The 17229-nt window shown below is 34.3% G+C and overlaps 1 protein-coding gene across 6 annotated transcripts; it reads left to right on the top strand.

Moving 5' to 3' along the window:
- The first annotated feature begins 450 nt into the window (after positions 1-450).
- LOC110710969 (telomerase reverse transcriptase-like) lies at positions 451-16494 on the top strand. Of its 6 annotated transcripts, none has more exons than XR_002509243.1 (13): positions 451-945; positions 1963-2040; positions 3409-3474; positions 3572-3743; positions 6182-6663; positions 6877-6994; positions 7090-7234; positions 9906-10047; positions 11085-12353; positions 12831-13381; positions 15393-15665; positions 15756-15876; positions 16002-16094. XR_002509243.1 is itself a non-coding variant. In XM_021889310.1 (13 exons), the coding sequence occupies exons 1-13, from the start codon at positions 493-495 to the stop codon at positions 16270-16272; spliced, it is 3915 nt and encodes a 1304-aa protein (XP_021745002.1). In that variant the 5' UTR covers positions 451-492; the 3' UTR covers positions 16273-16494. The 6 variants fall into 6 exon arrangements, 5 of the variants coding, with proteins under 5 accessions (XP_021745002.1, XP_021744999.1, XP_021745001.1 ...); XM_021889310.1 differs by lacking the exon at positions 15756-15876 and having other exon boundaries at positions 11085-11501; positions 11607-12353; positions 16002-16494; XM_021889307.1 differs by lacking the exon at positions 15756-15876 and having other exon boundaries at positions 6182-6645; positions 16002-16494.
- Positions 16495-17229: the final 735 nt, after the last annotated feature.

The following is a 17229-nucleotide window of genomic DNA, read 5'->3' as shown; positions in this document are numbered from 1 at the left end:
TAAAATAAGTTAAACAGGACATAGCCTAGCAAGTCCGTAGGCAAATGTGATGCTTATGGTGCAAGATTACATGAATGTACGACTTTCTAAGTCACTTTATCAATTTTTCGCAAACCCATATATTTCCATACACTTTGGGACATATTTTCTTTCACCAAGGGTAGCGCGAAATCATCTTTTAAGTTGATAATTGTCAATTTACACAACATTGAGACAAGTGTATATCGTTTATTTGCTTATTTACTAAGGGTGTGTTCTACTCACCCGATTTTCACTGATTTGAACTTACCTGAACTATTTGAATTTATTAGATCTTATTAAAACTTATTTTAGTTGTAATTTGTATTTAGTTAACCCTTATAAAAAGTTATTAAATTTGAACTGAACTTATATAAACTTATTACACGCTTAAATAAGTTAAAATAAGTTAAACAGGACATAGCCTAGCAAGTCCGTAGGCAAATGTGATGCTTATGGTGCAAGATTACATGAATGTACGACTTTCTAAGTCTATGGAGTTTTGAATTGTCAGTGGCAATTCATCTTCCAACTCCCAACACCAAAATCAGCTCACCAATTTCTGCAACCCAACAAAAACCCTTCAAATCATGTAAAACATCTCATATTCATACCAAAAAAATGGGAAAGAAGAAGAAAGAAAGAGTTCCAAACGTATTATGGAGACAATTCAGAGATAAAGCAGCTTCACTTTCCAAAACAATTATCTCAATTATCCCCAAATTTTGCAATTGCAATGGAAAGGGTAAATGCATTCGTTGTGTTTTCGGCAATGGTGATGATGATGCTGCAATGACGTATTTGATTAGACCTGATGATCCAATTGAGTATCGTAGATTGATGACTACTTGCTTTGTTGTTGTTCCTCATAATGCTCCGCCTTTTCCCCCTCTTTCTAGCTTCACTCGACATTGGTCTCAGCTGCAGGTTCTTTGTTTTTAGTTCTGTTTTGTTGGTTAATTTTTCTGGGTTTTGCTTGTTTTGTGGAATTTTTAGCATATTTTTATTACTAATTTGGTTGAATTGTGTGTTAAGTGAAGTGGGATTATCTGAAATGATCATATAGTGAACTCTAACGGAGAAATCATGTAAGCAAAGTAAGGTTTCGGGTCAATAGGTTGGGCGGGTTAGATTTTGGGTTGATTTTGAGTTGTGCTAAAAAATGTATACAAATAATGTAAAACATTAGGTATTTGTATAATATATGTATGATACATGGGTCACATCGGGTTGAACTTGGGTTGTTCGGGTTTGGGTTTCTCTCAAAAACTTCAGGTTCAGGGTAGTTCCAGCTCCTTAGTCATAAGTAGAATAGTAGATGTTAGTTACTTAAAACTCTGAAACTTTTTCATGATGTTCTTTCATTTCACATACAGAGTACTAATTAATAATTACCGTTTTTCGAGCTGTACTGAGGTTTGGATGTCAATTTTCTGAGCTTCTAGCTTAATTTTAACAAAATATTGCATATGAGTGGATTAGTGGTAGTGGTATAAAATGGTTTTGAATTGGGTGCAGAAACCAGCAAAATTATGCCTAGACAAGTAGTAGTATTTTTTGTTTATTGAAAGCAGACAAATTGTAGTATCTGCTAGCTGATTTGTTTTCATACTTTTTTCTGCTACTGAGCAATGTGGGTGTAAATATGCCATGGGATTAAGTGAACTTAATTTGTATAGGTGATTCTGAGGATATATTACCTTAGACAAATTGAGAAAAAAAATTGTGCTGCCCGTCATCACCACACTAGTTTCTCATAGTTTAAGTTTCTGCTATTGTTTGCTGTGTGTGTGTGTGTGTTTTTTTTTTCCTTTTTTTTCTGGTTGTTTCCATGTTTGAAACTTTGAATAAAAAATTATTGTATGAATTCGCATGTATTGGTTTTTAGTGCAAACTAATTTTATTTTCTTGCTAGATAAAATTGTACCTATTTTGTGCTTTTAGATTGTTGAGAAGACCATTCAAGCATTATTCAATAAGGCAACTGCACCATCTAATGTCTTATGCCATGGTTATCAGAAGGTATCCTTAATTTTATGATAAATAATCATGTTATCTTTCTCATCTGCATGTTTGAAAGGTCTAGCATGAAATTATCAATTGTTTATTGTATTTAAGAGATGAAATTCCATTATATTATAGTGAGGGGCACTTATCTACTAAACGAAATTACAAAGAAGAAAACAAATCTCTATCATGCATTACTTTAGTAACGTTCATGCCATGAAAAGACCATTGCCCCATGTCGGCAAGCTTAAAGAGGCACTAAGAATGATGGAGAAGACACTTGATGATGAATGTATCGTGACACAATTCATTCATCTTCCACCTCCCTAACCTTGTATACCCCACCTCTAGATGGCCAAGAGAGTATATGGAACCCATTGAATCCAACCAAAATATAATAATTATTAGCCTTTACCATAGAAAAGCCTTTGTCTCCAAATGCAAAATTAAGTGGATTATTATTGTACTCGTACAAAGTTACATGGCTACCAACTCAATATTTCATGTTGATTATTAGAGTTACATGGGATTAGGTGTATTTTGACCAATTCATACCCAACCAATTCATTTAAACTTTTAAGGTCTTGGTTTTTTGGTCATTAAGCCAAGACTATGTGGTTGTGTGGCTATTGGATGAAGTTAGGTAGAGGGGTTTGGCTTACAAGTTTGTTGCAAGGAAGGTACATAGTGGTTGTGTCATGGGTTGGTAGAGTACTTTGTGGATTGGCGAACATTGTTCTATACAGTAGGTAAGTCCTGTGCTGTGTACACATCAATTATAATGGAATCTGGTTGGGTTGGAGACAGAATCAAGACACAAGCATGGAATGTGTGACTGGCCTTTGTGACAAGGGGAGGGGTGTTAGGTTCTTAAGTAATTGTCAACAGATGATATAAGAAACTCACGAGTCTGGGTAACAGGGTAATGAGGATGTCTAAATTCTAAAATAGTGACGGACACTTTTTTCTAGGGTTCATGCGATCGTTGCCACGCCTAATATAAAGCAATTTACAAAATATTTATTTCGCTATTAGGTCTATTGTTGTTCCTGCTTTTATGTTGTAGGCCCTGTTCTCTTCACCTTGTTCAAATAAAATTCAGTATAAATAATATTGGACCTTTGATTAAGTAAATAAAAGTTCAATTAATCAGTAAAAATTAGTAACTTTGATGAACAAATATAATAGAGAATCATTAAAAATAAGTTTTAATCAGTAAAAATAATTTCGGTTCTGCAATTATAAGATGAAGAGAACAGTGCCTTATTTTGATTTGCATGAGTAGGAGAAAAGAAGTTGCTTTATTAGATAATTTCAGCATTTAAAGTTAGATGGCTCCTAGCAGTGACAAATTCTAATGCTGTATTGAACTCATTGTCACAGTTTAAACTGAACAGCACCATTGTAAAGGTTCTAACTAGCTGTACATGGGAACTAGCCTTAGAAAGGGTATGTTTTCACACTTTTGGCTATTCAACTGATGAAATAATTATGAGTTTCTGCTAAATATTTGCCTCCATTTACTTCAAATTTATATTCTGCACAGGTTGGGGATAGTATCATGATTCATCTACTTATGCACACATTGATATTTATGTCTATCACGTGCAATGCACACCAACAAGTAGCGGGTCCTCTTGTCAGTCAGCTGGTTGCAAGGCTTCCCATGCGCATACCCCTAGATGACTCTGGATCTTCCATGCATGAAACTGATGCAAGTAGGTAAAACCATTGTGATGTTAAGCTCTACATTGTTTAATTCTTCTCTGCCTTTACTTTTGGAATGTTGAAGGTTATATCTCCAGATAGTAACTTTACTACTGACCTACTGTAAGCATTGTACAAGTAAAGGAGAAAGGCTTTCCTGTGCATTCTTTGCCCACTTCCTTTAGTTGTTTTCACTCATTACCTTTCACTTACGTTTTCTTTCTATTCATTCCAGCTTATGTTTTCTTAATCTATCCACTTTCTTACACTTTAACCAACATACTCTCTCTCTCTCTCTCTCTCTCTCTCTCTCTCTCTCTCTCTCTCTCTCTCTCTCTCTCTCTCTCTCTCTCGTTTATAGCCTCTAACTTTTTTAAACTTTTGATTCACATTCAACATCTATCTATTAATAAATGAGCCGAAAAGACGTGTGTGACTTGTTTTTGGATGGAGGGGGCTTTATTGTGACTTGTGAGAAAGATTTAGAGGGCATCTAGTTCACTACAAAAAATGGAATAATCAGGAAAGTAAAGATAAGGAAGACCCATATATTCCAGCTTGTTTGGTTAGGCAAGAGAAATGGGTCTAAATTCCTCTTGGTTGTGTTTAGTAGAAGATTGAACAACAAAACCCTCCACTTCTTTTTCCTGTCTTGTAATATAGCTCCTTTTCCATTGATAGAAGAATGAATGCCCTCTTCCTGAACCAACCTAGTCAACACCACTACCTCTTACACCATGTGACCATAGTAGCCATTCATCTACCACCTATCATCTCGCGATCACTAAAGGAACGCTATTGCTCCACCCCCACAAGAAATCTACTTTTGGTGGCCATCTAGAGCTTTAATGGTGGATTTCAACCATTTGCAGTCATTTTGCATTTTTTTTTTTTTTTGCTACCTTCTATTCTTTCTATCACGCTTTAGTTTGTGTTATTATGGTGGTTTTTGATGTGGTGGTTGTGGAATGGGGATGATTCCTACCTTGAATGGGGTTTTTGGTGGGAGTGGTCGGTGATGTTAGCCACGTTAGGGTTGTTGTGGTGGTTGAAAGTCTTGGGGGTTTTTGGTCTTTGGGGTATGTTGTAGTGGTTGGTTTTTTTTTTTTTTTTTTTTTTTTTTTGAATAGATGTTGTAGTGGTTGTTGGTTTTTGAGTAAGTGGATCAGGTTGGTGGGCTAAGTTTTTTAGGTAGGGGTAGGGGTAGGGGTCATGGTGGTAGCGAACGGAGGTATAAAGGGAAGTGTTTAATGCTAGACTTATGGAGGATGATAAGGTCTGCACTAGTGGTGGTTGCCAATGGCTAGAGATGACCTGATGAAGATTTGTTGATGGATTAGCAGTAGAGTAGAAGGTTCGGTAATCGATTGTTATGGCGTGGAGGAGTTTAAGTCCCAAATGGTAGGTGGGAATCAAGATGAGGGGAAATGGGTGAGCTCCAAATTGATTAAAGAGGTGTGTTTTTTTTCTTTTTTTTTTTTTCAAGAATTATCAAGCTGAAGTATGTTCTAGGGAAATTAAGAGTTTCAGTTGCCTTTTCCTTTGATTGATTTACCACAACAAACAATCCCTTTTGTCCAACTTTTTATACCATTTCCTTTATGTAATTACTATTATCTATATTTTTAACAGCTTAATAAGAAAATTTGCTAATAATGCTGAAGCTATTCATATATTGCCGTTTTAATAGTCACTCTATTGAATTGTTTTCTTAAGTTTTTTTTTTTTTTTTTTTCCCCGTAATCTATTATGGAGTAACAAGTTTACTTCTGTACTTTAGAAAAAGTTAAATGTTGATATTATAAAAATATGGGTTACACCCAATATATCGAAACTCAACATGGCAAATCTAACAAAATCCCACATAATAATTTCTTTTCGTATATACTAGCCAAAAAGTATGATCAAAGTTACAAAGTTTGACTGTGACAGTGAAACGAGAAATTGAGCAAAGGAGTAAGTATATTGCATTTATAACAATCATTACATGATTGCCGCCAATATGCATGCTGATAGCTACATATGACTTCAGCACATATTCAAAGATTCAAAGGCTGTAGTGTGATTCTCCTGCCACCTTGAATCTAACCTCTCTTTAGCTATGTTACTCGGACTCTTCATTTCGTACCCGTGTCGGACCCTCGACACTCGGACATGGGTATGACACTTGGACACTTCACTCTTAGTTCAAAATCATGGAATTTTTTCAAAAAATAGCCGAGTCAGACGCTTGGACACGTATCCGTGTCGGACATGGGGTACCCGGGTCCAAGTAACATAGCTCTTTAAATGGGAACTTTAAATATGCAGGCAAACCTGCTAGATGATGTACTCATACACTCATAAACATGCTTAAGTGTTGGATGAAAGTATTTGCATTTTCAATTCAAACTGAATATCTATTTTGAGCTAGTATTTATAGACATGTGCTTTTGATGGCTACATTTAGGATACAAGCGAAAGCGAGGAAGAGGCAATGGAAAGATTTCGAAGTCTGAAGAGCCTGCCAGCAAGGTGCCTTGTAGAGCTGGTCAGGAGAATTCATTTGGCTCAGTTGACTCTGAAATAGTTGTCTGTCAAGGCAAAAATTCTCCCAAAGTGAGCCCTATGATCTCTGAGAAATGTTTACTTGGACAACATGCTACTGAAGAGCAACCCATTGAGAGGCTCAAAGTGGAGCCAAGGAAGCGTTTGAGATTGCCAAGTTGGCAACGCCGAAAGAGACGCAAGAAATTGGCATTACAAGACTGCTGTACTCAGGATCCTTCCAGGAAAAATTTGAACGACGTGGGTGATTTTCACAAGAATTGCCAGCATGGTTGGGTCAACAATAAAGGCCAGAGTCTGGTGGTGCCTACTTCAGTTGAAAATAAAGATAATCAAAATGGTGCTGATCTCTATATGGAACAATCGGTAAGCATAGGAACAATCGTAAGTGAAACTTCTTTGGTTTCATTTTATCTTATTTCTTGCGTAAGCATATGAATATTTTTTTATGCTTGAAAGTTGGTATATAAATTCTTTTGTTGCTCATTTTGGCCAGACACATGCTCTGTCCTGTAAAACTTTGTCATACTTTGTCCAACTTTGCAAAAATTTGTACAACTTAATCACTTTACTGTTTACTTTGTATTTGAGATGCAGCTGTGCCCCTGTTGCTCGGTGTTTCAATCACTGTCAAGAGTCCCTAAAGATGCTGAAATTACTAGGAAGTTTATGTTCTACAATGTGAAGTATTCATCATCTCTTTTCCTAAAAAAGCGTATCCTTTATTAAAATTTGTAGGCTGCAACTTTTTCTGTTGTCTTTGTGTGCCTGTTTTTTCCTCTGTTCTATAGTTATTTCTTAATCTCTTAGATATCCTATACTCCTTGAAACCTGGTTTTGCAGGTGTAAGTGATCTTCTACTACATATATTTGGTTTGCCAAATACAAGCTCAAGAAATTTACCAGCATCATGCTTCCATAAACGTGGGCTTTGTTCACAAGGGTCTATTTGCTTGTAAGAGTATCATTCTGTTGTTATACCTATCTGTTGTTTTAATCACATGACACTTGCATTTGGAATTTGTAAAAGCAACCAAGGTTTCAGTATTGAGAAACTTAATGACCCGTGCTTAATTCTTTAAATTGCATTGTTGATGTCTCAATAATATTAACATGGTAAAAATTTGAGATGATTATTGATAACCTCATGTAACACGTTCATTGTTATTTTAATGAAGAAATTTTGGAATGGAATTTCATGAAAATGGAGAAAATAAAGTTGGTTTGGCTACTTCCCATGGCTATCTATTCTTTTCCAGTCCCCCTTAGAGTGTGAGGATCGATGTGGGGATAGTTATAGAGCTCTTTTCTGCTTATGTTGGCTGTGTGGTAGCCCTAACAAAATTTTTAAATATTAAATAAAGAAAAGGGATGTTCCTATTTCTTATTCTACTTATAATAAGAAGAGGCATGGCAAAAGTAACTAATAATATTTCAATTTCAAATTTTTTTTTCCCCTTTCCCAGATATTGCTTATTATATTCTAGGAAGTAATATTTGTTGACACTTCAGCTTATAAATGGAACATGATGGCATTCTCTTAATTTGTGCTGTGTGGATTAATGAAAGATTAATGAGTTTATTAGTCATATGCCACCTTTATCAGATTGAATATTTTGCTCTAAAGCTAGGATTAGTGGACAACTACTTTAGGCTGCCAACAAATGTAGTTAGTAGTTACCCTGATTTTTTTGACTACTACAGGAAGAAGATTGGGGAGGAAGGGTTGGTGGTGGAATTAAAAACCAAAAACCCATCAGTAATTTAAATAAATACTAGTCAAGGTCTTTTTTTTCTCCTGCCAAATAATGGCTTAAAAAACCTTTACCAAGCAATCCTTTTTCTATAACTCATGAGACACTACTGACTATTCTTTATATTTAAGTGTATACTGTATATTCCTGAATATTATTATTATGTTCTTTTAGATAATATGCTAATCTGTATGTTGCTACCGGAATCACACTATAATTGCCAAAATATCATAATTTTACAAAACTTTCCTAACATCACAAATTTCTCTAGTTTCCGTGGTCAAAGCTCTTGATGGACGGGAGCTAAAAATCCAGACCATATTGAACAAATTTCTTAGACTGAGCATAGAAAAACTTGGGTTTAAAGCAGTTTTTATTAGTTCGTTCAAACTGGGAGGAGCTTTTCAGCTTATATCTTTCAATGCGAGTAATTGATCTGTGTGCTTCTCTTGTTATTGTTTTGTATTCTCCTGTTCTTTAGAAACGACTGAGGCCAACCACTACATAGGGATAGGAAGTGAGCAAAGATGGCATATCTTTGTAAGCGGAGTTAATTTTTAATGTGGCTTTTTGTTTCCCTATAGTGGCCATAGCTTCCATTTAGCTTTCTGTGTACTGTAATGACCTATTTGGCTTTCCTATGGATGTTTGCTCATATTGTTTTTCTGGTGTTCGTATTCTAAGATGGGATATACTTTTCTTAGTTTCATTTTTTATGCTAACTCCGTTTCACATTATTAGCAACATTTGCTAAATATAGATGTTTCATATTATTTGCAGCAAATGTTTTCTCTCCTTTTTAATTTGTCTATTCTCTCTATATCTCTCCGCATCACATGCATCTCGTTATTCCTCTCTCCATTTAACTCTCACAAACAAATTTTTCCTAGGAGTCCGTACAACCCTCCAAGGCTCCAAAGTTACAAATAATAAGAAATGGAAGTAGTATTTTGAAATTATATGAGTGATAGCTTGTCCTCTTTTTTTGGTCTTTCCAAAAGAAATTTTGTTTTCCTATTATTGCTAAAAATTCATTTCATTTCAGATGTCAAACTCCTTAAGATAGTCTTGTTCCAACATTCTCCACCTCTTGCAGTGTTGCCTCTTTTGACTATATGGTGTAAGTGGTGTGATACATCAGATTATTTTTTATTATTATTATTTTTTTAATACATCAGTCTTGTTTCAAAATTATCCTCTTTAACGGTTTCTGTTGCAAGAGGCAAAGGACGTTCAGTTTGACATTTCATAACTTCAAAAGGCGTGGAAGCGGCATGTAGCAGATTTCTGTGGAATTACCTGACTAGAAGAATTTCCATTTGGCTGAAAATTTTAGTCTTCTACCATGACTGTGTACCGGTAAAATCGATGTGTCATCTGATAATTTCTGTGACCATCTCCTTTTTAACTGGGAAGACGTTTTGATGGAGATATTGAATATAGCTCAATGACGAGGTTAAAAATTGATTAAGCTCTTGGTACCTGGAGAAATTATTCATCATTCAATTGACTGGAAAAGATGTTAGCTTAAACCAGTTTCTTGAATTTCTTCTTTAATGCTAATGAAGAGGACTGTTTGACCCTTCTAAATTTACTTGCAGCAACTCTACTCTGTTCCTAGCTCTTTATCCCTTCGTGGAAACCTTTCAATGTGTGATGTTAGATTAAGTGCAAATCTCTGTTGGCTCAGTAATCTGAAGGTTGTTTATGAAGGAAGATGACTAGCTTTACATCAGAAGCATGCAAAATATTCTGTCGCTGTGCAAGTTCTTTAGCATGAATTATTATTTTATTTGGTTAAGAGCCACTGCTCAGATATATTAAAATTTAATAATGATTTTAACACATGGCTATTTATAATGAATTTTCCAGATACCATTCTCTCGTGAAGTTGCTTAAGGTCTTTCTTCGCAGAGCGAAGAAATGCCACCATATAAGGTTATTGGAGAAGCACTGTCCTTCTCAACCTCTTTTTCAGCTTGATAGAGATGGAGATGTTGGTTCCAGTCTTGAGGTGAATTATCTTTCATCTCATATAAATGTACCTACTTTCTCTTTTGAGAGTTATACCAAAGCATGTTTCCAAACATTAATAATGTACCTTTCTATCACTTTTGCATACATGTCTATATACTTTAAACATTACATGTAAATATTTATTCATATCAAATTGATAAACGCAGCCGTAAGGGCTCTAACAAGAGTCTGATTGAAACATTAAGTATTAATTGAACATGTATAACATTGATTTGCTTAATATCATCATGAATAATCCTCCCTCCATTATATTATGTTCTATTCAGTTACTATAGATATGCAATTTATGAAATTATTGAAGAATGTGAGTGGGTGTAAGATTAAGTAGGATAAAGTAAGAGAGTGAAATGTAAAAAGGTGGATTTGTATAAGAAAATGATGAATAAAGTACGAGTGTGTGGAAAGGTATAATTATTGTGTGGTTGAAGGGGTAAGATGGTAAAAGGGACAAGCCAAAAATAGAATGAAGCAAAGTGAGTGGTTCAAAAAAATAAAAATAAATACAGAGTACCATTTTAGGAAATATATCTAATGCTTATACCTAGCTTTATATATAAATATATATATATATATATATATATATATATATATATATATATATATATATATATATATATATATTTAATTTGAGAATTTTATGTTTTTCCTAATCAGTGGGGTCATGTATTTGAGATTATAGAGGTCATGAGTTCGAATCCTCATACTTGCATCTTAGCTTAGCTTCTTTTTTTTTTTTTTTTTTTTTTTTTTTTTTTTTTTATCAAGTACAATGATGTGGAAAATGTCAAAACAGGTACTGTGTTGCCAAGTCTTTTGAAAATCTGCACCTTTTAAAAAATAAGGGTTGGCCAGGACAGGAATGTTCTTAGATTCTGATCCTATACAGGAATGTCTATACTGAATACTTTTCTACTTCAATTCTGTAATGGATGCTAGCAAGAGATTTGGATTGTTTTTGTAAATATTGTAAATTTGGTGTGTAGATTGTTAGTCTAACAATTGATCTTTTTTCAGCCTAGAAAAATGGAATCAGAGAAATCAAATTCTAAACAAGACGTGTTTCAAGGAACTGACCAGTTGCCCAAGAGGCTTACTTGTACCGAAACAAGGGGTCACAGGAGAACAACTGAAGTCATTCAGCGTCAATTCGGTCTCAGCCGGCCATATTGCTTAAAGGATGAAGTCGTATCATATATTTGGGCTGTTTGTCGGAATATAGTCCCACCTGATCTTTTAGGATTACCATTAAGCCGCAGAATCTTGCGAAGAAACATCTCTAAATTTATTAAGCTGCGGAGGTTTGAGAAATTTTCATTAAAGCAATGTTTGCATAAGCTAGAAGTGTCAAAATTTCCATTCCTATCAAATATTGAGGCTTCCAAGTGCTCTAATGCCTTTGTCTTTAAGCCTACAAGCGATCAAATTTCTGTGGTATCGTCAAATTCACAAAACATTGGCCATTGTCCTTTAAAACAGATGGTTCTGGAACGATGGATCTTTTGGTTCTTTTCTCATATTGTGGTACCCCTTGTACAGGACAATTTTTACGTCACGGAAAGTGAGCAGGGTAAACAGAACTTGTATTATTATAGGAAATCAATTTGGCAGAAGTTGAGTAACAGAGTTATCACATCGCTGAAGGATCAGACTTACCGTTCCTTGAATAATGCATCTGTAGCAGAAATATTAAGCAAGAGGTCATTTGGTTTCTCAAAGGTTAGGCTTTGCCCAAAAGAAAATGGAGCAAGACCAATAGCGAATCTGAAAGCAGCATCCAGATTTTGCATTAAAAGATCTCTTTCACATGCTCAATTGCGCAAAAAGAAGAGAATAAAAAGAACTCATAACAGAAATGCCCCCTTTTTGAAGTCTGTAAATACTGTTCTGCGCAATTTGCAAGTCATATTCAAGGATCTGAAGGTGAACGAACCGGAAAGGTGGGGCTCCACTGTTTTTTCTTATAATGACATCCATAGGAAATTATGTTCATTTCTGAGGCATTTGAAGGAAGGACAGCCAACTATGCCTATGGTATACATTGTAGTTTCAGATGTACAAAAGGCATTTGATACTGTCAAGCAGGATAAGCTTCTTTCGGTAATTGATGAAATACAAATGGCGGACAAATATTCCCTGCAGAAGTCCTGTGAGATCTTCTGCAGGAAAAAGTGCCTGTGGATTTCTGAAAATCGAAAGTTGATGATTGAAGGTAACAATAGTGGATTGACAGAAGACATTCCTCCTGTCCATCAAAGGACTTGCCAGACTGTTGTTGTGAATCAGGTAAATAAGTTTGTAAAGTAGCCATTAAAATGGTGTTCGTATTTGAATTGATCTCAGATGCACAGGTGACTGGTATTTCTGACTTTAAACCTAAGCACATCATAAAATTCAACACCTAGATAAACATTAGTGAAGGAGAGGGTTTTTGAAGAACGCTTGTTAAGAATGATCAGTTAAGCCACATATGATGTGTCGTTAACTGAAAGTGAACTGATTATGGTAGATGTGTCGAATGTGCATTTCCCAAAATTTGTATTTGTGTACAGAATAAAAAAAGGTGTTTTTGAATTAGTTTCTATGAACATGTCCTTGAAACCAGGGTTTTGTGTGTCATTTATAGTCTAATTTCTGCTTGACCATTCTGCTTTAAACGGAACCTTCAATTGAAGATGCTTCCGTCAGGAGAGCAGTTTTGTTTTGTGCAACTTTACAAGACACGGTGAAACTGATTAATGTGTAACATGTTATTGACTGCAGGAGCAAGGCATGACTGTAAGAAGGGAAGAACTTATGTATAATTTGAAGGAGCATCTGAAGAATAATGTGCTCAAATTAGGTCAATATTATTTTTTGCAAACTGTTGGCATCCCTCAGGGGAGTGTTTTATCAAGTCTGCTTTGTACACTGTACTATGGACATATGGAGAGGAATGTTATCTTTCCCTATCTTTCCCTATCTGGTCAAGACATGCCAATTCATGTTGACAATGGTTCAGCTGCTCTTGTAGCTACTTCAGCTGTATCTTTTTCCTCTCCCAAGTATCTCTTACTCAGGTTTGTTGATGACTTTTTGTTGGTATCAACATCCAAAAAACAGGCTAGTAGCTTCTTCTCCAGGTTGCGAAGAGGATTTCATGCCTATAACTGTTACATGAATCAGGAGAAATTCTGCATGAATTTTGATTATGGCGGTACACATAAAGTTGATTCAAAGAGGCTTTTAGTAGGCAGTGATGGTGTCTCATTTATGCAATGGAGTGGCTTGCTTATCAATAGCTGCACTTTAGAGGTTCAGGCAGACTACAGTAGGTAATTCCTAGACTGGCCTTTTTTGTTGTTTCAAGTCATTCTATTTTGTACTCCCTCCGTTTAATAATGTTAGTCCCATATGGAATCAATCACATAAAATAAGAAAACAAATATATTTGGAATCTAACATTAAAGTACAACATAATTAATAATTAGTTTACTTTATTTAACTTTTTTGATTTTTTTTATTAGGAAAGCACAAGTCATAATTGTATAATTTAAGGTAAAATTTTCCTTACTTAGAGTCATGTCATCAATCCACAATCAATTAATTCCAAAAACAATCAAGTTATAAATGAATTATATTCAATATGGGTAGATCTTTTTGAAATGCCCAAAATAGTATATGGGACTAATATTATGAAACGGAGGGAGTATGTGTTTTTGTTTTTCATACAACTAAAGATCATGTAGCTAGAAAATGATACCGATTTTCGGGGATTGTGTTGTCTACTTGACTATAAGGCCTCGTACTCTTCACCTTATTTTTGCTGAACTGAAATTATTTTTACCGAAACAAAATTATATTTGCTGAACTTAAATTATTTTTACTGAACTGAAATTTATTTTACTGAACTGAAATTATTTTACTGATTTTCAATTATAGTTCTTCTTTAAGAAAACTGAATTTTACTAAATTGAACTTATTTTTACTGAACTGAAATTATTTTTACTGAACTGAACTTAATTTTACTGAATTGAACTTATTTTTACTAAACTGAAATTATTTTTACTAAATATTATTTTTTTAAGGTGAAGAGAATTAGGGCCTAAATAATTTTCTTGTGAACTATTTTGAGTCATGAATCTCGGGATGTCTCCATTTATGAACGACAATGACTGGAATTACAAGTGTGCTTACCACATTTCTGGGAGGTCAGAATGTGTGAACTGGTATTGGGTACTATTCCATTAAGGAGCAGCTAGCAAGTTAATTATATAAACGTTGCTAAATTGTTAGTAATACTAGAAGGTACATTAGATTTACTTGTATCAGTTTGCTTGAGACATGTGCTTTATGTACTTTTTCTATTCCATATATCTATCCCACTTGATAAACTTTTGTTCTTTTCTTTTTTTTTTTTTTTTTTTTTTTTTTCACATTAAGGAATTTAAATGCAACATTTTCAGTTTCAAATATAGACAGTAATATTAGTCAGAAGTTTCCAATGCAATAACTAGATAGTCCATATGTGTGCCTAATCTGTAAAGACACTTGTTAATCAATGTTAGGAATTAGGAGTAACTATTACATCAATGAATCTTTGCTTTAACATAAGACTATCAAATATAAGTCTAGTCATTTCATGGTATATGAAAGTGACAAGTATAAGGACAGGCTAGAGCCATCATGTGAAACCTTTGTTCACATTATACAAATGCTTCCCTAACTCTGAAGAGAAACAGACTATATAGTATGTACCAAATTGATAATTATACAATCAAATGTTCATAATTCCCCTTTTCCCGTGATTTTATATTGGTTGTAATAATGTTTCGTGTACCGCAAGTAATGGCAGTAGCTAGGAAGGAAATACTTTTTAATATTTATCCTTTTCCCCCTAAAATTCTCAATTTTCTGTGAGCAGAAAAACGGATGCTTTCTCCGATGTGTTATTAAGCTATTAACTAATTATGTTCTTTAACTTTTCATCTTTATGAAAATAAGTTTCGGTGCCAATTAGTTCAAAAGCTACAATGTTCAATAAACAACTAAAAATAAGTTCCAAGTAGTGTTTTTAGGTGAAAAGAATGAAACCTATGTTGTAGACAGCCCTGAACTTTGATGTTATGTACTCAAGCTTAATTGGTTTTTTTGCAACCTGGTCTAATAATTTGATTTAGTAAATGGTTAAAAAATACCCTTTTAATTTGTTGCGGTTTGCTCTGAGGTCATCATTGCTAATGTGAAATCATTTTGAACGTACTATCATTGAACTTGTTGTAATCTGCCATGCAGTGAATTCCTCAATAGTGACGTGAAATGTTGTTAAATCTTATCTTGGAGCAGGTACCTAAATGATCATATGAGTTCGACGCTGACTGTGAGCTGGCAGCATAGACCAGGACGTCAATTAAAGGCCAAGTTGCGTGCTTATATGCGGCCTAAATGTCATCCTATATTCTATGATACAAGTATAAACTCACCAGCTACCATCAGGCTAAATGTGTACCAAGCTTTTGTGGTGTGCGCGATGAAGTTCCATTGTTACGTCCGTGAATTGTCATTCTGGTGCAAGCTTCAGCCAGGTTCCTGCCTCTCTAGTATAGAAGGGTCAATTAGGTACGCCTAAAAAATTAAACTTTATCTTCCTATATTTCACTTTCCTTTTTGAAAGAGTTCCTATTGAAAATCCATTGTCATGCCATACAGAAAATAAAGGCAGTGCTCAAAAGTGCTTTCTGTTGCTGTAAAGTCATCTCTTTTCAATTTCTTTTCGCATTGGTCTAAATTCAACTGCGGAATATGGATAATAACCCTGCTTTAACTCCATGTACGGAATAAATCTGAATTTTTATTTAATCATATAGCCGACTCCACTTATGGGATTAAGGCTCTGATATATTGATTGATGAGATACAAGGTATGAACTATTTTGTTGAACCTTTTGATTGTCAGATATATGTACAGACTAATGAAGCGAAGGATGTATAAAGTTAATTACGAGCCTGACTGCAATCAAGTACTTAAAGTAGCAAAACAAGAAGTTATATGGCTTGGATTGACAGCTTATATTCGGGTGCTGAGCAAGAAAAAATCACGGCATATATTTTTGCTACGCCTCTTAAGAGCCAAGTTGGCGGCAATTTCAAATGTTCGGATATCATCAGGACTGAAGTATGCTGTTGATGATTCTCATTCATCCTTTCTGTGGAAGATTAAGTACTAGTGACAGGAAGTTTCTTTCAAAATTGTCTTTAAAGACACCTTTAAGGCTGTACTTCAGGTCGGCATGTCCAACAATCCCTATCTATTTTTTGGCTCTTTTGCCAATATTTTAGCATATCCTAGTCAAATGGTCCAAACTATTGTCTGAAATTAAACCCTATATATTGAAATCACCATTGTGTCAAAAAAAAAAAAAAAAAAAAAAAAAAAAAAAAAAAAAAAAGAAGAAATCACCATGATGCGCAAAATGGCGAAAGTGACTGACCTATTTATAACCTCTATTATATCTGTGGCCCTGTGGGAACATGCCCTAGTTCAGAGAATATATTCAGACAATTTATTTGAATAAATTATCAAAATCTCCCCCCTCTTTTTTTTTTTTTACACCAATTATTGAAATTTTTACAACAGGAAGAAAATCTCTCTTTATTTTTTTTTCTTTTTTCTTCTAATAAATGAAATCATTACAATAAGAAAATCATTCCTTTTTAAAAAAAAATTGGGGAGTTGCCGAATTTTTGACAAATACGCACCTTTGCTGTCTTAATAGTACCTTTGTGTACTTAAGTGACCTTTCCATGGACTCGCTAATTAGAATGACACAAATTCTTAAATGAACTTGGTTCACACTAATTTATTGTGAACCACTAATATTAGAGAAACTATGGTTGTTTTATTAATTAAAAAAAAGTTATTATAATAAAAATAAGGTCACTATGTTGAAATAAAAGTCATTTTGGTAATATATAGGCTATAAGAGGTTAACTTTTTCAATGAAATACTTCATATACTGGTCAATAGGAATAATAAAGGTCACTATGTTAAAATTAGTCATAACGTCGTATTCATGTTTACAATAATATTAACCATTGTACAAGTTTTAATAAAGTTTACTATGTTAAAAATAAGGGTCGCTATATGTTCAATATAATGTTAGTTGTGTGTATAAATTTCGGGT

The sequence above is a fragment of the Chenopodium quinoa genome, unplaced genomic scaffold, assembly GCF_001683475.1.
Source record: "Chenopodium quinoa cultivar QQ74 unplaced genomic scaffold, ASM168347v1, whole genome shotgun sequence".
NCBI classification, from domain to species: Eukaryota; Viridiplantae; Streptophyta; class Magnoliopsida; order Caryophyllales; family Amaranthaceae; genus Chenopodium; species Chenopodium quinoa.
This window is presented reverse-complemented; position numbering and strand designations above follow the sequence as displayed.

Coding starts and splice junctions, on each gene's coding strand:
- LOC110710969 (XM_021889306.1), top strand. CDS start 493: ATGTACGACTTTCTAAGTCTATGGAGTTTTGAATTGTCAGTGGCAATT. Junction 6,664..6,876: donor CGGTAAGCATAGGAACAATC/GTAAGTGAAACT, acceptor TTTGAGATGCAG/CTGTGCCCCTGTTGCTCGGT. Junction 7,235..9,905: donor TCACAAGGGTCTATTTGCTT/GTAAGAGTATCA, acceptor TGAATTTTCCAG/ATACCATTCTCTCGTGAAGT.